The sequence below is a fragment of the Alosa alosa genome, chromosome 5 (assembly GCF_017589495.1).
Source record: "Alosa alosa isolate M-15738 ecotype Scorff River chromosome 5, AALO_Geno_1.1, whole genome shotgun sequence".
NCBI lineage: Eukaryota > Metazoa > Chordata > Actinopteri > Clupeiformes > Clupeidae > Alosa > Alosa alosa.
Window position 1 is genome coordinate 8,303,546 of NC_063193.1, and position 26,305 is coordinate 8,329,850.

Genomic DNA, 26,305 nt, shown 5'->3' on the forward strand with positions numbered 1-26,305 from the left:
GTGCCGATGACCTGATCCACCCCAAAGTTTCAGTCTGTAATGTCTAGTGTCAAAGTAAACACCTGCTACTACCACAACTGGTTTCTCCACGTGTTGCCTACACTATATGTCCAGCAGAGGGCACTATTGGAACAAACAGCCCATGCTTTTAACTAGGGATGCACCGATCCGACTTCTTCCGCCTCGATACCGATGCCTGGGCTTTGTGTATCGGTCGATACCCGATACCGACCCGATACATAGTAAAATTAATAAAATCATGTGGAAAAGACTAAAGGCATTAGGCCTTTAAACATTCTTTCCCTAACTAAACATCAATTCTAACAAAATAACACTCAAATCTAACAAAATAACACTTAAATATAAATGTAATGTATTATTATTATTATTATTATTATTATTATTACTTATACTACTACTACTACTACTACTACTACTACTACTACTACTACTACTACTACTACTACTACTAGTGTTAAAATAAATAAACAATTGTGCACCAGCAGCAACTTGGAACAGCATTCAAATTGAAGTTCACAGTTACTACTAAATAATAAATCTAACAAGCAAACATAAAACAAATAAATATATAACAACTTTCTCCCACCAAAACCAGTTTTGTGCAGATAAAAATCCCATATTAGTGATGTACATTAAAACACCCCTGCCAAAATGGTTTTACCATAGTAAAACCCATATTGGTACCCATAGTGGTACGGTCCCTCAGTTTCCCCGCGAGCCGCGATAAATAAGAAGTTCACACGGAGTTTCAATGGTGGTAGGCTAATCCTAACGGTATACGAAGTAGGCCTAGTAAGTTTTAACTAATAAATGAAAAGTTTTTAACAGCTAGTGTGAACATTTGCATTTCTTGATACCAGGAACAGTTTATACAGATAAGAGATGAAAATGACTGTGTTTGGTTTTGAGTATTTGTTGACCGTCACGCATTGAACGTGTTGCCTAAAAAGGCAACAAAAATGCATGAATCAATGACAAATGGTGGTTATAAAATAATGAATAGTAAACCAGACTGTAAAGACAATGGCGTAACCTAATGAACACCAGAAGAAATCTAGACTATTTAGTGGCAAGTGGCTGGTTGTGTGTCAAGGCTCAGTCTTTGAAGTTTAAGTAAATTCAGATCGGCCTATGGATCTGCTAATTTTTCCGATCCCCGATCCAGCTATTTTGTCAATATCGGGGCCGTTATCCGATCCAGATATGGGATCGGTGCACCTCTACTTTTAACAGCTCCCTCACCACTCTTTCGTTCATCTGTGCCTTTGAGATGCACACAGCTGTTGTTTTAATGCACGCATGTCCATATTTAGACAGAGCATACTTTTGTAGGTTTGAGATGATTCTTTATTACCTGAGAACCTCATGGTAGGTTAACAGGGTTTGTTTAATAGCTGAAGCTTCATCCCTGAATCTTGAGAATTGAGTGAAATTTCAAAAAATAATTCTAACCTTTGCTATGTGTGTGTGTGTGTGTGTGTGTGTGTGTGTGTGTGTGTGTGTGTGTGTGTTTTATTCTCTCCCTCACAGAGAAGCCTGTGGAGAGAACCACTAGCGTGGAGACCAGCGCTGACCGGCAGCCTCAGCAGCCACAGCCGCAGCCCCCCACCCCATCCCAGCCCCTCCCCGAGGACCCCTTCGGCTCTGTGCCCTTCCTGGCTAGCGCAGGCAAGTTTTAGAGGCCCAACAAACCCCCATTCCCCAAATCCACCCATCCCTCCCTGAAGAAACCACCCCAGCCACCAAGAGCACTTCTTCCTACCACTCTATACACCTATGTATGTGTGTGTGTGTGGGGGGGGTGTGTGTATCTTCCACTACCCTGCTCCAGTATCTAATTTCTGCCCCCTCTTACCCACTCTACTGTGAGGTATACCCCCCTCCCACACACACACACACACACTTCCCAGAATCCCTGTGTCCTGTGGAGTGATGGGTCTGGTGAGGTCAGGTTGGAGGGTGGAACTGGACAGATACATAGAGGGATAAAAAAGAAAGAAACGACAAGGAGCATTCATTTACAAAGAAGTGATTCAGTGATTTCATCTCCTCCGTCAGTCAGGAGTCTCAACTTGCAAAATAACACACACGCTTACAATTTTGATTAGTGCCGGCACATTCCGTGTGTGTGTGTGTGTGCGCTTGTGTGTGTGTGTGTGTGTGTGCGCGTGCGTGCAAAGTATGAATTTGGGAAGGATACAAATATGAAAGGAGCCTGTGTTCTTTCCCAAAGTATGAATTTGGGAAGGATACAAATATGAAAGGAGCCTGTGTTCTTTCCCATATCGGCCCCAGTTGCTGGCCACTTTGTTAGAGAATGTAATTAGACATTGTTTGTTAAGCGTCTTTGTCCTGTTGGCTTTTACATGCAGACCAAGCCTTAGAAACGGGCCCAGACCCATATGGATGTATATCATGTAGGATAGACTGACCGCAATAGACAAGCCCTATCTCACAAAATGGCCCATGTGCTTTATAAAGTCACTTGCATCTCTGCACGAGTCCACGCCAACTGTGAGGTAGTTTTTTTGACGCGTTTTTGACACATTTGGAAAAAGTTGTTTTTTTAAGTTGTTTTCAGTGCCAAGGGACTTATGTGTATGTTGCCATTGTGTGTGTTTGCTTTTGTTTGTTTGTTTGTTTGTGTTTTTTTTTTTTTTTTACCCATTTCCTACACCATGGCTGTGTTTTGGCTTCTGTGGTCTGATAGCTGGGAGTCCTGGCTTCTCTCTCAGCCCGCCATCTTTTCCTCCTCTTCCTCTTCATCCTCTTCCTCTTCCTGTCTTGTGCTTCCTCAGTGCCCAGGCTGAAGCAGGAACAGTGGAGTCTGGTTGACCACAGCAGAGTCTGGTTGACCATTGCACTTTATGCTGGTGTGTGTGTGTGTCACATGATGCGCTTTGACTCACTGAGTCCATAGGCCTGTTGAAGTAGAGTAGGAGAAAAGACAAAATGAACATAAATATAGATAGATTTAATGTGGAAATGCAGAGAGTTGTGTTGCAGAGAATGTGGATTAACTGAGGAATTCAGTTTGATGTGGTTACAAGAGAATGCATCATATTCTGAATCACTGGTTAAGGCCAGTGTTGGGGGTTGAGATGACCCTTAAGGAGCAAATGTGATGGCTCAACCTTGAGTCCAGCCCACTGCTGTACTGGCAGAGTGGTTCCCTGTCAATCTTGGGGGGACACACTTCAGTGGTAACCTTGTCTCAAGGTCAGTGTGTGTGTGTGTGTGTGTGTGTGTGTGTGTGTGTGTGTGTGTGTGTGTGAGTGGCTGAGTGACTGAATCCAGCGGGCATGTCAGTGTATTACACTGTGAATGGTCAACGTGACTGCTGCAGGGATAGCTCAGATGTCATCACAAGAGAAGGGAGAACTTGAGAAACGGTAGACAAGCAGAATTCAGCGAAATCTAGAAATCGCGTGTGAATAAACAGAAAATTATATCACAGCATGTTTTATCGTCTGTGTGCAGATGTATCTCTAACTGGTTTGTCATTGTGAAAGGGCACACAGGGCAGTCTTTCAGCAGATTTCTAGAGAAAGATGTGCGACTCAAAGAGCTCTTCAGGTGATTACACAGGCTCGGGTGAAACACACCACTTGCGTCAAAAACAGATGACATGCTGGCTGCCTTTTTTAATGCCTTGTTATGTGTGTATCGCTGCCTTGTTTACTTTTGTTTGTTTATTTTGTGAATTCCTTCAAGTTTAAAGCTGTGAAGAGCATATTAGCTGCCAGCTATCGGGTTGCTCCATTTAGCTAGAGGTCAGGGGTTGATGGAGGATTGTTAGAAGGAGATAGAAACTGGGCTACCTGACATATTGTTTTTTACTTTAAATATCTCTGGATTTTATGTGTGAGCTACGCACTAATTGGAGGTCACTCTTTGTGGAGTGTGGGCATAGGCTATACAAAGGGTTCCATAGAGAGACGCTGTGTGTGTTGAAAGAACTGGAAAGGACTTGAGATCTCACAACTGTAACTGCAGGTTGTACCATAGGGACCTCTCTCTCTCTCTCTGACACTTCTCTCTTTGTTACCTTTCTACATCTTATATTAGCCTGGGGAGTATTCCAGCATCATGAACATTTTTTTATTTACCCTGTGTCCTTGATCTGTTAAACCTTTTGAACGTACAAAACCATTGGATTCATGAACAGGCGTGTCACCAGTTTTTCTTCTTCTTCCACATGCTAAAAGCTCTCGAAATTGTGGCTGATTTTTGAATCCCTAGTGTGCCATAGATAGTTCCCCCAGGTTCTTTTTCCTCTGGTTCTGGTTCCAGTTCTTGTTCCGGTTCTTGTTCTTTTGTGAGGAAAACCTACCCATAATGCTGGATCTCCCCACTAGTGAATAAGGTGATGACATAACCACTCATATACCTCATCCATCACTAACCGCAAGCTGAACAGGGCGCAGGGCAGTGGCTCGTCATGCTGGACTCTGTTAAGGACAGAGGTGGGCGTCTCGCTCTTTCACACTCACTCATCTCACTCTCACTTTTCATACAAGCTTTCTGTTTGCCAAAGGTAAGTTGGCCATGAAGCCAGACAGAATCCTCCAGCTGGATTCTATGCGTTTGTAATGCACACATTTTATTTGTTCTTTTTGTTTGTTTGTTGGTTTGTTTGTTGGTTTGTATTTGTTTGTTCTTTCATCTCCTGACATCATGAGTTCTGATGTGTCGTTTTTTTATTTGTTTTTCATTATGATTATTATCGATACTCTTGCCATGTTGTTTTAAGTAAGACAGCCATTCTCAGAAACATCTTGTTTGAGTGGGATATTGGTGGAAAGATGGTTTGTACAAGTTGCATTAAAACAATAATGACAAAGAAAAATGAAATACTAATACTGCACTACTAGTGTGTAACAGAAGTGCTTTAACTCAAACCTACAGAACTAGTTGGGTCAGTTCAGAGTCAGCCTAGCAGAGCAGACCGGGTCTCTTCAGACCTGCTTGGGTCATGAGGCTCTGCACATACAGTACTTGCTGGGGTCTTGGGGGCTAACGCTAAAGCTAAGTGCTAACAGGTCCGGGTGGTGCTTCCCTACTAAACCAGTTGGGTCTCCAGGCCTCTACTGCACACACACACACACACACACACACACACACACACACACACACACACTCTCACTCACATACTTACTCTTACTTACAAACGCATGCACTCTCTCTCACGCACACACACGTACACGCACACACGTACACGCACACACACTCACACACATACTAACACTCAATTGCAAACACGTGCTCTCTCTCACTCTCACTCTCTCTCTCTCTCTTTCTTTCTCCCCCTCACACACACACACACACACACACACACACACACACACACACACAGAGAAAAACTTCTACTGTTCTACTCTTTTAAAGGGATCTGTTGCCCCAAACAGCTTTGTATTGACGCAAGACTCGTGGTTGTCCTGTACGTGTGCCCTTTTCAAACAGATGATGTTTGTGCCTGTAAGTCATGACCTAACTGGAAAAGCTAAATACCTTTAGCATACAGCACCATCAGACCAAGACCTCATACATACAGAAGTTGAAAAACACATATAAAGCACATAAATATCTAAATATATATCCACATAAACATACATACGTATATAAAGCATTTAGGTGCATAAGAGTTGTACATGATGCTCTGTACACTGATGACCAGACATTTCTGTAAATTACCTTGTAACATACTGTAATTGTGTCTCTTTTTTTCAAAATGCTAATGGAAAATAAAAATATGTTGAAAAAGCCTTACATATTTTGGTTGGTTTTTATTCCAGAGGCTTGAACCCAGCGCAGGGGTATTTGGTTTTTTGGGTGTTTTAAGGGTCTGACCATCATTCTACCACAAGGGCAAGATGTTCTGATATACTGTATTACAATTATCTATCTGATATGGCTGTCTTACTTGAAATACCAGTTTGCGCTGTTCTACCATGTTTCCCAAAAATGTAAAATTAATAGAGACTTTGTAGAGGTGCTTGGTTTAAAAGCTGTTTGGTTCCCTGTTTTCGTCTTTCTCTTGAAGGACACACAGTCAAGATTGATCTAGTAACTACCAGACAGCTGTTCTCTGTCTATCGCGATCATATCTGAAACATGGACTACATTATGACTCCAAATCAATTTATGAGTGACCAGGTTGTAGAAACCAATATAGTTAGAATGCCCCACTTGGAGCTCTTTTGTTCTCTTGATGTAATCTCTTGTGTTATCTGATTGGGGATTTATTTGACCTTGTTATGTATTTAAAAATAGATTGATTAATCCATGTGATGGTTTCCCTCTAACATAGCAGACTGTAAATGAAGGACAGTCACATGAAATAGGTTAACCTAGAGGACCATGTAGCAGCACCAAATAGATTAGGTATTTATAGAAAGAAAAAAAAAACAAAATGACATGTAAGTGTGAGAGAGAGAAAGTGAGTGAGCGAGAGTATGAGAGCTTTATGGCCGAGGCACCATCTTTTGTTTGTTTGTGGCATTACAAACGAGACGGTTAACATATGTGACCTCAGTCTGGCCGACTGCTAGTGTTTGGGGGTCGGGGTGTCAGTGTTGCTCCTCTCTTCTGCTGCTGCTGCTTGAGCCTCCATAGTTTATGGAGCCTTAATCCCATTATGAATGCACCAGTGAGCAGCAACAATCACTCGGAGGTGCACAAAAACTGGTGAGCGCTAACACAATGGTAAACACACCCAACCGCGGCAGCGGCCATCTTGCACCAAGAGCCGATTCCCTTGAAGCTGGTGTATCCATGGGAAAGTCATGACTGAGGCAACGCCACTGAGAATACTGCTGAACAGCTGAACTTCTTGGAAGGGTTCGCTTTTGTTGATGGTTGGGTGTCAGGAGCCATGTACTGTACAGATAACATGAATTAAAACAGATGCTGTAGTAGTAATAGTAGTAAATGTGAAGTAGTTAAAGGGAAAGGTGGTAGGCTTCTTGTCTTTAGTTGATACCGGAGCAGACACGCTCAACTTAAAAAAGTTAGAAAAATACTTTTTTTTTTTTTAATAATGCACTCAAGTGGTTGCTCTTTGTAAGACTTAATTGGAATATGTCCTAAAAAACGAGTGCTACGAGAATTATTTTTTTTTTAAAACTATATTTGACATCTTTGTCTAAACCATTTGAATGTCTGGACATTCAGAGAGGAGAATTGAGGCACCAAAATTGAGCATCCACCACTTACCATCTGCGGTTCTTGTGCAGGAGCATTCCGTTATTTCAATGCTGTTGCCTACTTTGATTATGCAAATGTCTGAGACCGTCGGCCCGCCAGCCCACAGTTGCAAGGGTGTTTTTTCCGCTTAACCATTCCAATGACTCTGAAGCTGTTAAATGAAGGTAAATTAAGCTAAAAAACTTGCATAATAAGCTGAAAAGCCTGCATAGTGTACCTTTTAAAGGAACACCCCCCCACTCCAAACACACACACACACATCCATCCATCCATCCATCCATCCTTAATCTGACTAAATCAACCCCTCCACCGCCCAAAAGAACATCGTCCAGATAATGAGTGTATGTTTGTGTGTACATACCACCAGGTGTTCTCCATCTCCTTACACGATTAGAGATGTGCTATTGTGCCCTGCCTTGTGGAGATGTCAGGTCTTGATTGGATATGTTGTGTAGACATGTAATCCGTGACAGCAGAGCCCAAACAGATGCTGGGCCTCTCCCTCCTGCAATACCACCCTCCTCCTCCTCCTCCTCCTGCCATACCGGCTCCTCCTCCTCCTCCTCCTCCTCCTGCCATACCGCCTCTCCTCCTCCTCCTCCTCCTGCCATACCGCTCCTCCTCCTCCTCCTCCTCCTGCCATACCGCTCTCCCTCCTCCTCCTCCTCCTGCCATACCTCCTCCTCCTCCTGCCATACCGCTCTCCTCCTCCTCCTCCTCCCTCCTCCTCCTCCTGCCATACCGCTCTCCTCCTCTTCTTTTTCCTACTCCTGCTCTTCCTCCTGCTCCTCTTGATGCAGATCAGAATGGAACGGATCTGGCCCAATTCTTGTATTAGTATTAGCAGTAGTAGTCGCAGCAGTAACAGTAGATCATTCATAGGGCCCTGCCTCCCTGTGCAGGGTGGCAGGGTTCCCTGCTCTTTCTCCCCTCAGACCTCCCCACCCCTCTTTATACACTGCTGACCCCTCTTTATACACTGCTGACCCCTCAGAGATATATATATGAGAGAGAGAGGGGAGACACATGTTCTCTTTTGTGTTCCTGTGGATTAATTGGCAGATCGTATGGTAGAACACAGTGCTACCAACTCCAAGATATCACACTCTCTCTCTGTCTCCCCCTCTTCATCTCCCTCTTCATCTCCCTCTTCATCTCCCTCCTGCTGATTTTCGGAGTATTTCTTTTTCCCTCTCCGCGCGTCTTCATGCGTGGTTCCAGTCTTGGCTTGTCCTCCTTGCTCGAGCTGCCAGTTTGGAGCGCAGGAAGCGAGCAGATTTTCGAGTGTGTCTGCACAGCATGGGGTTGCACTGGACTCCTAGAGAGAGAGAGAGAGAGTGCACAGCTATAGGAACATCATAAATAGCCTAGCTAAGTCCATCCACAGATTTGCTTCAAAGCATTCTAGTTAACACTACACATTTTTTGGTCCTGTCTTCCAATTTCATCACTGTGGCATGTTGCCCCGAAAAAAAGTATATTAGTTTCTGGAATCATTGAGTGTGAAATGTATTTAAAGGGATGTGGCATGTGCTATATTAATTAATTAATTTATTTATTGTGCCACTTATTGCATGTTGTAACCTGTGTGTTATGACACGAATGCCCAAAATTGAGTTTGGTGCCTCCATCTGTCAGTGACTGAAAGCGTATTTGAAATGTAAAAAGCTGCAAACGTAAACAGTCTGTGGCAACTGGCAAGACAAAAAAAAAAAAAAACTTTTTGTTTTTTTAAAAAAAAATGTTTAATCTTGTGCCAGGCACAATGTGAACTAAAATGAGTTGAATTGATCAGAGATACCATTCGACCCTCTCAAAAAGTGTTATTGTGACTGTTGTTAAATGCTAATCTGTCAAAAATGTTCATGTAAAATGGTAGTCTCTTAACAATATTTAATAGATGACTTTGTGGGCATGGTTGTTTTCCAGCAACACTTTTCGGTAAAAGCATGGCTAGTCCATATCAAAGGGCAAGACCAGATCTGCCTCGGATCCGGCTGGCGTGCGGGCCGGGTGGGTGGACTGTGCGAGGGGCAGCTGGACTTGGAGAGCCACGTCTTAGTCGGGTTGTGGCATCTGGTCTTGGGCCAAGCACCATCCCAGCGAGCCGAGGGGTGTGGGTGGGTGAGTGTGTGTGTGAGTGAGGGCGTGGGCGGAGGAGGTCAGGAGAGGAGAGAAGAGCAGCTTTCCTACCATATGAGTTCTCTAATTCTCCTTCTTTTACGCCTTCTGTTTTAATACTGCACAAACTGTTAGCATTTGTCACTTGCCCCAGGGTTTGTGTGTGTGTGTGTGTGTGTGTGGGGGTTAAACAAACAGAATGCTCCAGAGATGTCATCGAAGGCCGCACCCGGAGCTACTTCACAAAGAGAGCATCAGCCTGTAATCCAGCTTTACTTTTTTTAATACGTCGTCATTGTCATATTACAGAACTTACACGAGCTAAAACTCACTGTTACACTGTAGGAAGCAAAAGCAGCAATCATGTTCCTGCTCTTAAGATGCCCCCCACCCACCACCACTACCACCACCCATCACATTGTTATCCCTAAAGCCTTACTGTGTTAAGACATTGTCCATCTGCACAACAGCCTTTCTGGAGCATACTGTAGCTTTAAGGGGAAATCTTTTTGTTTCTAATTTAATCAGAAATTCAAAAAAGACCACATTTGTTTTACGGATTAGCCTATCTGTACATGTGCATTTTCGTATAACAAAATGAACAGCATGGTAGCCCAGCATGTTTTTAAAGTTACTGGTAAAAACCTCACTAGATGCTGTGGACATCGAATTAAACAGTGACATCGCCTTTAGAGTAACAGTTTCGGCTCCCATTACTTTATCATTGTTTTTTTCACAGTGTGAACATTTCCATTTGATTGCCTAGTGTTTGGCTAAACTGTGTGTGTGTGTGTGTGTGTGTGTGTGTGTGTGTTTTTTTCTGCAGGTTCCACTGGTGTGTGCAGCCCTGACCAGATCAGTACGGAGCTCAGTACACCAGTAGCAGCTGTGACTCCGGTCTGTGCCCTGTTTGAAGATCCCGTCATTGCCACTGCTCCTCAGCCCCCACCCGCTTCCTCTTCACCTGCTTCCTCCTCTTCCTCGGCCAAGGAGCCCCGGGTGGGCAGACGCCAGGCCGCGCCAGGCCAAGCTCCCCACCACCGGCCTGACGAGTCCGACAGCGACTTTGAGTCGGACCCGCCGTCGCCTAAGAGCAGCGAGGACGAGGAGGAGGTGGAGGAGGGAGAAGGGCTGAACAGTGAGCCGGACGACGAAGCAGAGCCAGACGAGGCGGAGCCGGAGGTGCTGGGCCAGCGGCCACTGCTCATGGACTCGGACGACGAAGAGGAGGGGGAGGAAGAGGACGACTCTGACGGAGAGCAGAGGAAGGTCAAGCCTGGCGCATCAGGAAGAGAAGGAGAAGGCAGGTTGCCAAGAGACCAAGCGGTCAACAAGGCGACAGGCCAAGCAGCTGTATCAGCACCAGCAGCAGGAGGTGGCGTTGCGGTTGTGGAGGGAGCACTGGTGGGAGTGGACGTGTTTGGGTTTGTCCCGTTCGTCCGCTCGCCGCCAGAGAGCGCGGTGGACGTGTTCAGCTGTGCCCCGTTCCCCCCCGCTGGTCAGGAGCCTGACGTCTTCAGCCGAGCACCGTTCAACCGGAACCTCTCCCGCCCCCCTCCACAGACCCCACCCATGTCCCCCAGCAACAGCCACCCGTTGCAGCCCTCAGTGCTGCCCATCGACCCCTTCGGCTTCTCCCCCTTCCAGCCCCCTGGCCAGCCCGCCAGCGGCACCAGTGAGCAACTGCAGCAGCAGCCACCAGAGGAGCTTCTAGTGCTGCAGGAGTTACAGCAGCAGCAGCAGCAGCAGCAGCATCTCGACCAGCAGGGCGGCGTTGGCGAGCCAGACGGTGATGGCGACGAGGAACAGCAGCGGCAGAAGCAGCAGCAGCGGAGTCTGCAGAAGCTGTCGTCGCGGCAGCGGCGCAGCAAGCAGGAGGCGGCGTCCGGAGGTGGCGGCGGCGGTTGCGGCGGGTCGCCCGGAGGGGGCAACGGGGGCAAGCGGCACCACGGCACGCCCACGGGCGGCCGCAAGGGAGGCAAGCCCAGCTTCCGCACGCCGGAGCGCACGCGTCGGCTGAGGCGGGTGGGCCGGCGCGACTCGCAGAGCAGTAACGAGTACCTAAGCGCCTCGGACTCCAAGGAGAACATCAGCATGACGGCCACCACCACCGCGGGGCCCGGGGACGGGGCCAAGGACAAGGGGCCGCCGTCGGAGGACCACGCGCCGCCTCCGCCGCTGGACCCGTTTGGGGCCAAGCCCTTCCACCCGCAGGGGCAGGCGGGCGACACGGCGACGGCTAACGGAAGGCCGCGGGCCGGCTCGCAGCATGGCGGTGCTCTGGGCGATGTCGGAGGGAACATCATGGACGACTTCGGGGCAGTGCCCTTCACAGAGCTGGTCATCTGCAGCGGACATCCCCAACAACAGCAGCAGCCGCAGCAGGTGGTGGACCTGGATCCGTTTGGGGCCGCACCCTTCCCATCCAAGCAGTGATTTGAACCCTGAACCTGACCCCCACACCCACACACACACACACACACACACACACACACACACACACACACACACACACACACACACACACACACACACACACACACCCCTCCCACTTTAAAGTCCTGCAGAGTTCCTCTTCTATACTCCTCGTCTTCCATGCAACACATGAATGCGCACTTACACTGATGATTCTCTCTGATGCTTGCTTCAAGAAGAACCCTCAGCACACAGAAACACACACACACACACACACATATTCCCACCCACGCATTCCCCCACGCACCTGTACTAAGGGTATCGTGCACATGTCTGCAGAGTCATGTTGCTTTTCTTGCCTCCACTAAAACTGAAACTGGCTGCTGCAGATGTGATGCACGCACCTGGCAACAAGCGCTGCCCCTTTCTGCACTCTCTCCACTTAGACAGAGAGCAAGAAAGACTATTGATGTTTTTGGAACTAATCACTTCTAATGCCTAACTGGCCTGAATATCCACTCTCTAACCTTGTGATGATGACGACGACGATGACAATGATGATGGTGATGGTGATTCTAAAGATCATGAACATTTTTTTAATGGCTCTGCATTTGTAGCCTTTAGCCTCCACTAGTTCGCTGAGAAGCCTTCAATGCTGCATTTTTACACGTGTCCGGGAAAGTACCATGCAGCTCAAGTAAAATGTGAGATTTTTGAAGAGGGGAAGCATTCTCTAATCATAAAGCAAGTAGGATGACACTTCCCTCTTCTTTTCCCTTGAACATGCCACTTCAGCGCCCGCCTGTACACGCAGACCATGCACACAGCTGTAATAAGGGGCTTATTACATGTAATAATGGGCATATTACGACTACAGCTCCTCATGGGCGATCTCTGCTGTTCTGTCCACCCACCGGTTAGCTGCCAGTTTGGTAAGGAGAGACTGTGGCTGACTAGTAGCTAGTAGCTCTGATAACTCAAGCCAGAGACGCTGTGGAACAACTAGCGTGGGATGTGGACCTTAGGGCTATAGATTTGCAGTGAAAGCTCCTTGTGTAGATGGTGGCTTTCTGCATGGTCTACTAGTTAGGTTTAATTTCGCACCACAGAGCCTTATATGGGCACGGCTCCGCCCTGCTGCATAGTACCTCGGAAACCAACACACAAAATGGCTGTTGTCGGCCGCGAGGGCGACGGAATCATTTCAGTGTACGCCTTTCTCTCCATTTGTGTTTGTTCATCTACTCACACCAGATTTTTCTATGCATATTTTTTACATTACTAAGTGCTTTTGAATACATAGAAGCATTTTAGATGTGGTTGTTTTTTTATATTTTACTTTCCCTAAATACTTAAAGGGAACCTTCTTTTTTTTCCTTTGGATGACTGGCTTCATTTTATCAATTGAGACTTCATCACATAGAACAAACTGTATTACCGAGATGCTTTCAAATAGACAAATGAGCCACGTACTAGCCACAATCACGATCATGTGATGTCTCCTGTGATTACCTAGTGATGACACGTTGTACAGTAACAATACTCAAAACTAGAAATAGATAGCTTTATCATGGAAGAAGAACACAAAACTAAGTATCTGTACTGTTCCTGTGAACCCTGTAAGCACATGCAAACACACACTCACACACACTCACACACACACACACACACACACACACACACACACACACACACACACACACACACACACACACACACACACACACCTCCAGTCCGATCATGGCTACAGCGCTAGCACAGTAGATGTTTTTTGTAAGACAATAAGGGATTTTTGTGTCCATCCATGCTTTAAAAGTCACTCAGTTGCGTTGAGCTGTGATGAGGCTGGGGGGGTTGACCATCACCAACCCGGCTGAACAATGCTCCTGCCCCTCTGTAACGCAACACCTCCTCTGATGACATCATGCCGTTTGGTCTGGCGCCAGACATCTTCGTTGGGCTGCGTTGTTGAGCGGGTGGTCCAGACAGCGGCCCGAAGGGGCGGACCTTTCCCCGTCCTGGGGCTGACCTTGGCCAGATCCGATACACCATCTGCTGTTTGACACTGAGCTAGGGGGCATTCTCCCAAGTACATGGTCTAGCGACAAACCTGGGTTTGTTGACTCCAAATAAGTAGTAATCCTCCTAAAAGAAGAGCTCTCTGGCCCCATAGTAAAAACAAAGGGCTATTTTTTGTTGGAGGTTTATCACTTATTCTGAGTTAATTTACCTATTTGTGGTGACTAAATCACCCTGCTGGTCACTGGCACTTGCTTAACTTCACCTCACCCCAGTTCTTAGTCCTGGGATATCTCTCCTCCACCAAGGGACTTTTTTTATATATATATGTGCCATTTTCGTTTTTCACACGATTCGCCTGACCTAATTTTTTTTTTTTTCTGTGTGTGACATTTATCATGCTGTATTGCTTTCTAACAATGCAATAAAATGTTGGTTTCACTCAGTGGTGCGTATGACTTGATAAAACAAGTTTATTGATGGCTGCAATTCTAAAAATCAAATAACGTGTCCAGTTCATTATGGATATTGTAAGCACTTTTATGCTTTCTGTTGAGTTTAAAAAAAAAAAAAATAAAGTCCAATTGAGCTCTTGAAGCCATTAACTTGTGGAACCCAAATTGTATGCCTGACAAGAAGGCAAAATCCAATGAAAATCACCATGCTATCCGAAGAACTACTCAATTCCCAAATCTCCCCCAAAGAAGTGGATGCAGGCATGGGCAAGTCAGCACGAGCTGGAAATGACAGTAAGAATCTGTGGTGGCTTCTAAGGGTTTCCCATTTATTTCAAATCATTCAAGTTAGTCAGTGGCATAGTGGTACAGGTCTGAGTATAAAAAAAAACAAAAGACTATCCACAGAAACATCAGATGAGCTCAGTATAGGGGTAAAGATCCGCGTCTAGTGTGTCACATGTCCCACACAGACTGGGCTGTATAAACAATCAGGACACGGATCATACAGCAAGATAAATTACTCCACAATCCAACCATTTCCTCCTTTCACTTTCCAATGTAAACACCACAAGCGGTGAGACACTTAAGGCTTTCTCTCCAGAGTAGACACAGGAAGAAGGATAGTCCAATCACAAGCCAGGCTGGGGATCATGTGGTTATTAATTGAGTTCTATTAAAGAGTTCTTAATTAGAAGGGTTCTTGATTGAGGGTTGTGAAAGGCCTTTGGATGCATCTCTGCTCTGGTCCACTCATGTCCGTGTGGACAGGAAGGTGTCAGTGATGCACATTCTCAAAGTGATACTGAAGGATTGCTTCCGGGTTCAGTAATGCAGAGGGGCCAGCCCAAGGGGAGTTTAGAAACCCTCCCCATCCTCCCAACGCTTCCATGTACAGAACATCACCAGACATGGGGTTGAACCAAACAAACGTTCATTAGCAGAATAGTATGACTTGAGTTCATACTCACACAAAATTAAAACCAAAACACATCCTAATAAAATAATACTGAAGTATATATTTTTAGCATTGTACCACACAGAACATCTGGTAGGCCTAGTTCTAGTTGTGAAGAGAGAATCTCGCTCTCAGGTGACTGTTTGTTCTAAGGTTAAATTTTAACACCACAATTGTAGATGGACAGAGCTATGCTCCACTCACACACACATACGCACACTTTAAATACAAAATAATCCTTTTAAAGTCTTATAACTAAATACTGAAATAGATTAAATAAATAGCGGACATAAATTCAGATACAGTTAAGTGTTACAGAATACATTTCCACCATTACGTTTGCAACTAGGCAGCCAAAAAGTATCATATGAATTCTGCCTTACAAGACCCTAAACGTGTTAGTGACAGTAGTATACATTAAATGCCTATGCTTATGTACGCTAAGGACAACAGATAAATCAACAAGGACATCAATCGCAGTTGTGATCGACTGACAATCTCTGTCAGAAAAAATAATAAAAATTGCGAAAACTAGATGAAAACAAACCATTACACGTATGATTCATACACTGAAATGCAGAATGCCAAACTTGATCACATAACAAAAAATATTTTTAGCAGTGTTACAGTTAATACACATTTAGTTGCTCGAATCATTCATGGACATGCCAATGTGACCGGTTGTGCTCAACCTTCACCTTCAGTCTTTGGTTAAACCATCGTGATTGCCATGCATTTCTCCCTCTATACTGATTATTGCTCCAGGCACAGTATCTAACAACATCCAGCATTTGATATTACTGCAGACATTCCCAAAAGTGAAGGAACAGCGCAGGTGTAGCCTGCACTACTTTACGGGGCAGGCGTGGTCTGCATCACAACATTGAATGTATGGCCTGCACTACTGAGTAATGTCAGTTTCACAACACAGAAATACAAAGACAGACATTCAGAGAAAGTACATTGAGGAATAGGGAGCTGTTTGTGGCCCTTGTTCTGACTACTGTGAAGACACGAGTGGACCTGTGGCAACATGTACATTACAGGTAAGACTGATATGTATAATATTTGTTTCACTGTGCCCAGCACGACATGGTCTTCTGAAAAACAAAAACAAAATCTCTCAATTCGTCATCAACAATCTGAAGGAAGTGGTAAGCACAAGACAACAATAGCTTAAACAGTCCAATTGCTACAAAAATGAATAATTTCCTTAAGTAGAAGCTACAAATCTTCGATATGCCTTTAAATATTAATACTTTCCCTCACACAGGTCTTTGAAGCTCAGCAAATCGGTAGGGATGGGCATGGTAGGCACTTCTATTTAGTGTTGCGTGATTGTATGAAGCAAGTTCTAACAATTATTAACATTCTGGCCCAAGAGAGTCTGACACAAAGTGAGGGCTAGTTCATTTCAAATTAGGGCCTTTCAAAGTTCCATCATCCCTACGGTCAGCAGAGGTGAGGCTCATGTTGATGACCTCGTCAGTAGAAGACAGACGGACCGACAGGGTGTGGCTGGCCTAAGCGTGCAGCGGGTGATTGGCGCAGGGGTGGCTGTGCCTGTAGTCAGTGATAAAGAGCACGGACTGGTGCCACCAGTAGAACATCAGAACCACCAGCATGTGCCACAGCTGGTGACTGGCACCCAGGTAGTTCAGCTGGCCTGGGGGTGGACACACACACACACACACACACACACACACACACACACACACACACATAATTTCATTAGATACCAAATAAAACCTAAGGTCTTGCTTGGTACACTTACGGAAGTGCATAGTTTTAGCATAGTACCACACAGAACATGCCTAGTCCTTGATATGATATGGTGACAATCACCCACAGAAAACCATCAGTCCATGTCTGGCTTAATTTTGGAGTTCCATCTAGCACAAATTCAATGGAGAGCTACACGCTACACACACACACACACACACACTCTCAGTATTACTGTACACACAAATCTCTCTTCTCCGCACTCATTTCACTAGTGTCTTCCTGACAAGGAGACCCGTCATAAAAGAGCAGCAGGCCTCATGGAAGGTCATTCTACACAGCAGACTGTCTGGGGAGGCCTAATGCACATGTTTAAAATGAGGCATGGGAATTGGCATGAGCCACACACACTAGACACAGGTATAGGAGAAACTACAGTCATAACACAGATGTTACGTGCCGGTCAGGAACCAATAAAAGTGGTTACAATGTATATTCACAGCGTGCTACTGGTACAGTATGGTGGTTGACTATTCTGATTAGCTTTGTCCTGTCCAGTTCAGTCATAGCTAACATGTACCAGAACCTCACCTGGGAAGTAACGTTCCGGAACTTTGGAGACGTAGAAGAGGAAGGCAGCCGCTGCGATCACGTACATGACCAGAACACGTGGAACAAATGCCTGAGAGACAGAGAGAGCGTCATTAGAACCTAGGCATCACACAGAGGAGACCATGGGAACAGACACAGCCACCAACAGGAGGCTCTTCTTCAAACATGTAGTTTTAAAAAGACCTATTGTTCTCATTTTCAATATTACCATTTTTCTTTTTGGGGTTTTCAGTGTTAAAAAAAAACAACAATATTTTCCGTAGCAACAAAGGGATTGCCCACCGAGGGATTTATTACCTGGACAACTTCTGAGTGGATGCCCCCGCTTAGCCATACCCAGTGCATTGTAGGAATGAGGCCGTAGCCAGCGACAGAGCAGAAGATGACGGAGCGGATCCTTTGCCACTGCTTGCTCAGGTACAGCGGGTGGATCTGGGCCAGGAACACGGCTAGCGTCATGGCCAACACCGCTACCAGGTACACCTGCCGCCAGTACTGAAGGAGTGCAACGCGCACACACACACACACACACACACACACACACACACACACACACACACACACACACAGACACAGACACAGACACAGGGCATGAGTATCTGTAACACCACCACCTAGTACATCTGCCGCCAATACTGGGGGAGAACAACACACACAGACCCAGGGACAGGACATGACTTTCTGCAATACTGCCACCAGGTACATTTGCTGCCAGTATCTGGGAAGAACACACACACACACACACAAAACATGAGTATCTGTGAATAGGAACACACACACACAGAGCATGAGTATCTGTGAACACACTGGAACACCGCCACAAAATACACCTGCTACCAGTACTGTAGAGACACACACACACACACACACACACACACACATCTACTGCCCTCTGGGAAGAGGTACAGAAGCCTGCGCTCCCGCACTACCAGACTCACCAACAGCTTCATACACCAAGCTGTAAGGATGCTGAACTCTCTCCCTCCCTCCCCCCCTCCACCCTCAGCTACATAACATCCTGGACATTGGACCACAATGGCGCTTGCACTACTCCACTTGCACACTTGTACACTTTACAACTTGTTGTTGTTGTCCTGAAAACACAACACTTCTGCTGCTCTTACATAACTTGCACCACTATGCCACTTTCTTTCTTACTTAGGTCAAACAGAACTACCCAGGCCTTTTATTGGCCTGACTTTGCACTAGTATTTTATTGACTGTCTATGCACAATTTCAACCAAATTTTGCTGCTCTTATTTTTTTCATTATTATATGTGCCCTCTTATTTACTTACTTTTTTGTTTACTTGAATGTTATGTTTGTCTGTGGACTTAAATTGGTAAAATATGTCTTGTCTTCACCGTGGGATAGTGAGAAACGTAATTTCGATCTCTTTGTATGTCTGGAACATGTGAAGAAATTGACAATAAAGCTGACTTTGACTTTGACTTTGACACACACACAAGCAGAGCATCAGTATCAGACACATGGGCAGCATTATGTCCAACGCTGTCACCAAATACACTGCAGTGCACACATACACACACACACTCACACAAATACACAGAGCATCTATATGTATAATGCTATCTATAATCTATAAAATGATGAACACTTCACAGCACATAACACAATACTGTATAACCACATGAATCAAGATGGCGAATAAAAGAAGGCATCAGCGATCTCTGAATCTCCCTCCATCCATCTCTCCTTCTGCCTTTCCATTTCCCTCCCTCACTGTCTCTCTCTCTTACACACACACACACACACACTTCTGCCTCTCCCTCTCTGGGGACTTGGCAGATTGAGTCGTCACCCAGCATCGGAAGCTAAACGCTTGGCGTGGGCAGCGCAGCACAGCGAGGCTGGCCCCATCCCCCGGGTGACGGCGGTGGGGAGTGGACCAGAGTGGAGTGGCAGGCCAGACGCCCAGACAGAGAGAGAGAGAGAGAGAGAGAGAGAGAGAGAGAGAGAGAGAGAGAGAGAGAGAGAGAGAGAGAGAGAGAGAGAGAGAGAGAGAGAGAGAGAGAGAGAGAGAGGAAATATAGAGGAGGGGGAAGTGTGAGAAAGACTGCAAAAAAGCAGAGAGAAGATAGATGGATGGATGGATGGATGGATGGGAGACTGAAATCATTGGGAAGGGAAGAAAAGGGGCAGGTCTAGAAGAGGTCTGGAAGAAATTCGATAGATGGTGGAAAAAGAGAGGGGAAGGGAGGAGAGGAAATTACGGAGTGATATAGAAATGGAAGGGAGGAGAGGAAATTACGGAGTGATATAGAAATGGAAGGGAGAGGAGATAGTACCATAGGGAGAAAATAAAGGGCAAAAGATGAAAAAAGAGAGAGAAACAAAAACAGAGAAATAAATGGGGAAACAGAGGATGAAAAACATGACATATGGAGAGACAGAGTATGAGGACAATGTACAGAAAGGGAGAAAGCAAGGTGTGTGTGTGTGTGTGTGTGTGTGTGTGTGTGTGTGTGTGTGAGAGAGAGAGAGAGTGAGGGAGAGACAGAGAAAGAGAGAGATACATAAGGCATCATTAAAGATCTATCATTTCTATGGTAAGAGATCAATCCTAAGACAGCAATGTGAATGTCAGCTATGTCTTACCACACACCACACAAACTAGTCATAACTAAAAGACCCCTTCAGCGAACATCCATCTGCCAGGCAGACTAAAGATGGAAACAGCGGCCAGTAGCACCATCACTGAACATGTGATCAAAATGCAGCATCAACATCTGGGAGCGATTTCATCCAAAAGGATCGACACATAGAACTATGAAGAAAGTGTTCTGCCCGGATCAGACACGTAGTCCACGTAGCTTAAAGGCTCATGACGTGCTGTAAAACTGGTAGAGCCCACATAGCACAGCAGCTGTGACTTTCACCGTTTATGCTCAAGAAGAGACAAGTGCTTCAGTTTGCAGAGTGTAGGCTAACACCACTTTGTGACTTCCTGAAGAGTAAGTACAACTTACAAAGAAGTGGGAAATCTGTTTAAAGTTTTCTTAAAAAAGAAAAAAGAAAAAAAATCTTCTCACATGTCAAACTTTCTCATCCTCAGCTGGGGTCTTTTCCACCAGCAGTGCCAAACCACTTTCTTGGTTCCTGTTTGGACCAAGGCAACATTTTCACTTAAGTCTCAGGAGCTTCCTTCTCACAAAGAGAAAGAGAGAAAATGGCCGTCTGGGGCCCAAACTCATCCAACCATCTCCGAGTGGGAGCTCTCTTCAACTGCACTAGTGTTCACCAACTTTACTAGTGCTTAACAACAACAACTTGCATTTATAAAGTGCTTTCAGTGCTTTACAGTGAAAAAAAGCACTTTACGGTGAAGGGAGACCTCACTATCCACCACCAATGTGTAGCACCCACCTGAGTGATTCATGGCAGCCATTATGTGCCAGAACGCTTAAGGTGGAAAGGGAAGGAATAGTGCTTGGTACTTCATCTGAAACCACAACATTGCTATACACCGCTTCCTGGTTTCATCCTCAAAAAGCAGGGCCAGAAGTGTGTTTCTGCAGTTTTAATAGAGCAGACACAGACGTGATTTGTTTGAGATATGTGGATGTCAGATACTGAAACCATATATATTTTCCCTATTCAGCACATTGCTTTGACACAAGCCTCTAATAGTAAGTAAACATTGATAAACACAAGTGTTTATGTCTTTATAAACAGGAGAGACTGAATGCTGAATGGTGCTGAAAAGACTACTCTTATAGGGAGAGCGGCTGCCTGGTTTGTTGACAGAGCTCACACAGTTTGGCCACTTGAGGTTGTTGGCGTAACAGACGGCAGAGCCACATGCACACCAGAATGCTACATCTCCCCCTGGTATAAATGCATTTCGCCCGCAGAAGTGGGCTGCCCTCTAAATGGTGTGTGTCCGTGTGTGTGTGTGTGTGTGTGTGTGTGTGTGACCACCTGTGCACAGTTCAGCATATTTTGTGTATGTGTTTGTAAACATATGTGTGTGTATGTGCTTGGGGGGTACTGAGTTAGTATGATGGTGTGGTCGTGTGTGTGTGTGTGTGTGTGTGTGGAAGAATTTGAGCATGATAAGAGTATGTGTGTGTTGCACAGGTAGCATATGCCCCAAGCAAAGACAGGCAGCCATCTGCTAGGTCAGCCCACTGTGGGAGAGTGCTGCTCAGGCCAACCAATAAATCTGGGCCTGTCAATGGTACCACACACACACACACACATGCACGCACAGCAAGCACGCACACACACACACACACAGACACACACACAGACACACGTCTGTAAACACACTGAGACATTAAATTCACACACACAATAAATCTGGCCCTGCCATTGTTACACTACACACACATGTGTTTTAAACATACAAAAAAATGACCACTGAGAGGCACATACTGTACACACACAATACATTTCAGTGTGTCAATATAACAAAGACACGATCACACATACACACCCGCAAACTACAGATATCCTTATCAATGATACACCACAAATAACTTAAACCTGTGAATAAAAGAATGGATATAGGAGACACTTACCATTGAAAACCATTCACTCAAATAGAGAAGACTTTCTTTGTGTTTATAAAGGCTGCTCACTCTACAGGAATAGACTGAGAGAGGGGGGAGAGCAGAAACGATACTAAAACTTACATTGTTGCAGTAGAAGGCGTAGAAGACCCCAGGCACATAGCATCCCAAGATGCCGATGGAGATTCCAGCATAGTCCAGCGCCATCCAGCGGCGACTGGTCTTCTCTGAGCGATGGCAGCAGAAGAGATGGTATCCCACCGAGCACAACATGCACACCTGAGACCACAAACACACACACAATGTTAGGGTACACTGAAACTCAAGGCATGAGTCACACAGTATGTAGTATTTAGACATGACCACTTATTATCGGATAACCACCATTTTTTTTGTATTCACCGTTATAACCAAACTTTTTAAAACAAATGTTAACAGGGTCACTCACACACACACACCTGGAAGCAGAATAGTCCGATGGCGTGGATGACGTAGTCTTCCCTGGAGGCGCCAGTGGCGGGCAGTATAGTGGTCATGTCGTGCAGGGCCAGTGTCAGGAACATCAGGAAGCCCAGCAGGTGACTCCAGATGTTCACCGTCTCATTGGACAGGATGAGGAGGCTGAGGAGGAAGAAGAAGACCGCGCTCCTGACGTTACACAGAGTGATTACAGCTCTTCACTCTCACTAGTTCTACTCTCAGTGTAAGATGGATGGATGACCAGTTGCTGATGAGTTTAAAATTGACTAGTGAAGGATTGAGTACCACCAGTTGGCTACTACTAATTCAAAAACAAAGCTCATCATCAGGGGTGTCGGACTGGGGGTAAAACCACTACTGATTATAGGGGCCCAAGGGGACAGAGGGCCCTTGAGAAGTCTGGAATATATTTTATTTTACCTGGATATTTTAATTTCCTAATTAAATTTCATAACATGGGGGCCCATCAGGACTGCCTATGCAGGGGCCCAGGATCTTGTGCTATGCTCCTGCTCATCATTTCCTAAGGGGAAAAATTATCATTCAAGTAAATGTAGGAACTGTACTACAGTGTACTTCTAAAAAGCTCTCTCATAGGACAAAGGTGCAATGTCGTGGCTTGTTCCTTGATTGTTTCATGTAAAACACTAGTATTTGAGATCAACTGAGGTTCTCTTTGCCACAGGCTGTCAACACAAGAGCTGTTAATGTGACCCAGTTCATTCAATAGGCTAAGATCCTCACCCACCTTTTGATGCAAAGCCTGGAGGTCAGGTAGGCTCGGTAGCCATCCGTGATATACGGGTTCTCCCTAAGGAAGCCGGGTATCTGCTCGTAGGTGTAAAGCCGAATGCCTCTGGGTACAATGACCGGCCAGTACTGGTAGCTACCAAGCTCGATGTACTGCGCACTCTTGAGCAGCTTCTGCGGCATGGTTAGGGCATCTCACAGACACAACGCAAATCTGGACTGGAAGACAGTGACGAGGATCAACAGTTGTCTGGACAAAACAATATTTGCCTTACACTCAAGGCTTTTAGGCTTTGTGTGTTAAAGCCAGCCAGCCCACCTATAAGACAATAAATTAAAATTAAAATCGTCCTAATTAGCGACAGACAGATGCAGATCACTCATTAGACCGCAGGTATTCCTCTCTTTTAGATCGCACCAATGTTTCACAGCAAATCACATTAAGCCTAACAGTGACAAAGTTGGTAAAACCATTTGCTTGTCAACATTAAGAAAACTGCTATGACAGCTATCTTGCTAAAGTTACCTGTCTTACACTAAAGATACCTTTACACTAACTATGCTGCTGCTAAAATTGCAATTGTAGTGCATTTAGATTAACTTTAGCTAACTAGGATCCAGTTTGTTAGCTGATTAGCTAGTGAATTTCTAACGTCATGCCATCAAAAGTCCATACTGACCAATAGTTAACATTACACATATTTGATTTTAATACAATACTATCAAAAAGAGGTATGTGACAACTTTTCTAGTATAGCTTTGGTCAGTTGGCTGGCTATTTCACGTTATTAACTTCCTAAATTAGCCAGCTAACAAATAGCTTGCTATGCTAGCGAACCAACTACTGTAACGTTAGCTATCTTGCAAGTTCATTCATATCTTCTTCTCGTTACCTTTAAACTCACTGTGAGTGCAAAGCGTGCCGTCGAGCAGCTCATATTGATTGAATTCAGAATACCCTCTCAGAGTCGCGATTCATTTTCTTGTCTCAGAGTTGCTCTTCATAATCCCTTTAAAACAGGCTAGCTAAGATTACGGTTTAGGTAAGGAAAGTGAAGAAACAGATAGCCTGTTTTGCGTTAGCCAGGCCAACAGGGCAGTCTGGAAAAGAATGAGGACCATTAGTACGCTTATTATATTGCCTGCGCAGAATATGCACAAAGGACATCAACAAGTGAAACCAGAAAATTGGACCTCTAACCTGTTGTAACCTTAGTCTATGATGTCAACCAAGTGATTCGACCTAATCCTGTAAGTTAGTTAAACGTGCCCACTCCTAATCAATCAGGCATGTCATCCATCATTTTGGGCATGTTCCTTTTTTTTTTCATTCAAAAACTATAGGCTATGTCGTAGGCTAGTCTGTTAAAGGTCTATCTTTGATGATACAGCCATGATGCAAACTACCCAAATGAGCGAATTCATTAGTTATTTATCTCCAATGAATCCAAAGGCTAGTAAAGTGACAGTGTGAGACTCCAGTGAAGGTCCACATGGCACATGACTCTGCCCTAAGGACATTTCTCAGAGTTCATCCCACCACAGCAATTTGAGTTTGTTTTCATCTGTGGGCGACAGCATGTTGCTGTGAGATGATATCACAAATTGTCATAATTTTTACGCAGATAAACGTTCGTGGCAGACTGCTGTCAACACGCTTTTTTCCATTGAGGCATTCCAGCAACCTCTCAGGTGTAGGCCTACTCCCCGCGGGGCACAATCACACTTCGTCCTCGGCTTTTACACCCCCAGATAATTGCGTGGCTCTCGAGCTGGAGTGAGTTCTTCATTAGCGCGCCTAATTCACCTTTCAGCGCTGCGATCTTCAACAAGCTGTCAACTGCACTGCCACACTTTTTTTTTTTTTCTCTCTCTCTCTCTCTCTCGATCTCCGCATGACATGTGTGTCCAAATGCAAAAAAATTCAACATAGGCCTACTCAGTGAATTCACTCTCTCTCTTTAGGTTACTTTCGTAGGCCTATTTGTGGTGTCCTTTTCAGCCCCTCTCTCCCTCACTGTCTCTCTTTCTCTCTCTATTTTTTTTCTTTTATCTGCCTTGTTTATTTTTTGCATGATGCTTTTGCATGAACCAAAAAAGCACACAGACACACACACACACACACACACACTAAATGCATTAACTGACTCACATGCCTGTACACATACACCACACGGTGACATGTGGGCTCCAAATCGCAGTCTGGTCAGAGCGCCCTTTGTGCACACTGAGGGAGCCCCAGCTGGACATGCTGCGGCTGCCTGTCCATCTGGTGATGCTTGCGCCTGGGTGAAGAGGACCAGACGTCAGGGCCAGCAAGCGACTCCGCTGGAGTCTGCGAGCCATCGGAGGGACAGGGCAACGGTGACTCTGACAGTGTGTTTTCGAAGCGGCCTCTCGCTTTCTCCGGCGCCCTGGCCACCTTTGGCCTGATGCGTTGTGACAAGCTACTGCACTTGCCTATTTTTAAACCCTCCACACTTTGCGGGGTTGTCCTCATTTCTTTCTGTTAATGTGGGAAAATAGGACACAGTTGCTCAAGGTGCAATATGCAACTACTTGGCACTATTAGTGGTCAGTCAATTAGTTTTGCCTGAGTGGTGGGTCACATGCTATCCCTCGTGGTAGCCTTCCATGCTGCAGGGAAGAGAGGCTGTTTTAGGATCCTCTCTGTGCCATAGTCCTTGTTATACTGCTGTGATACATTCTGCCTCTTCTGTCTATTGTTCTACACTATAGAATCAATTTACTGCTTGTAATCATCATTGATAGCCATTCAAGTTCTTGAGCACAAGTGAAGAAGTACTTTTTTAATGGCTTCTATTGCCAAGAAAACCAAACTGTGTTCTTAGTTAAAAAAAAGCTATGGTATTCCCATTAGCTGCCCAGTCATAGTGCCTGATTGAAATGGATCCTTCCTGTGGTGTTACCTGCAGCAACCTGCCTGTGACAGATCCCAGCCCAGACTGACAGCCTAGAGCACAGCTTGCGTGCCACCTCCCTACACTGGC

General features: G+C 45.3%; 2 protein-coding genes across 6 annotated transcripts in view; one reads left to right on the plus strand and one right to left on the minus strand.

Annotated features, from left to right (window-relative positions):
• The window catches only part of bmp2k (BMP2 inducible kinase), a 66,088-nt gene extending 54,295 nt beyond the window's left edge, over positions 1-11,793 (plus strand). For both annotated transcript variants that reach the window (XM_048244260.1, XM_048244259.1), the window contains 2 exons: positions 1,552-1,689; positions 10,175-11,793. In XM_048244260.1, the coding sequence (XP_048100217.1) occupies positions 1,552-1,689; positions 10,175-11,784 (1,748 nt within the window). In that variant the 3' untranslated portion in view covers positions 11,785-11,793. The remainder of the gene's footprint in view (positions 1-1,551; positions 1,690-10,174) is intronic.
• A 2,752-nt stretch (positions 11,794-14,545) lies between these two features.
• paqr3a (progestin and adipoQ receptor family member IIIa) lies at positions 14,546-24,471 on the minus strand. Of its 4 annotated transcripts, none has more exons than XM_048244263.1 (7): positions 24,188-24,471; positions 23,293-23,513; positions 22,513-22,685; positions 22,188-22,343; positions 17,827-18,024; positions 17,509-17,599; positions 14,546-16,861 (listed from the first exon to the last, which is right to left on the minus strand). In XM_048244263.1, the coding sequence occupies exons 2-7, from the start codon at positions 23,475-23,477 to the stop codon at positions 16,765-16,767; spliced, it is 900 nt and encodes a 299-aa protein (XP_048100220.1). In that variant the 5' UTR covers positions 23,478-23,513; positions 24,188-24,471; the 3' UTR covers positions 14,546-16,764. The 4 variants fall into 4 exon arrangements, with proteins under 4 accessions (XP_048100220.1, XP_048100219.1, XP_048100218.1 ...); XM_048244262.1 differs by having other exon boundaries at positions 22,523-22,685; positions 24,200-24,467; XM_048244261.1 differs by having other exon boundaries at positions 22,523-22,685; positions 24,188-24,466.
• Between the last annotated feature and the right edge of the window lie 1,834 nt (positions 24,472-26,305).

What these genes read in the sequence shown, in the direction of transcription:
- paqr3a (XM_048244262.1), bottom strand. Translation starts at nt 23,477, where the DNA reads ATGCCGCAGAAGCTGCTCAAGAGTGCGCAGTACATCGAGCTTGGTAGC. An exon ending in TCGGACTATTCTGCTTCCAG is followed by an intron (nt 22,344 to 22,522) that starts GTGTGTGTGTGT and finishes TTGTGGTCTCAG; the next exon opens with GTGTGCATGTTGTGCTCGGT. An exon ending in ACGCCTTCTACTGCAACAAT is followed by an intron (nt 18,025 to 22,187) that starts GTAAGTTTTAGT and finishes GCACTCCTTCAG; the next exon opens with TACTGGCGGCAGGTGTACCT.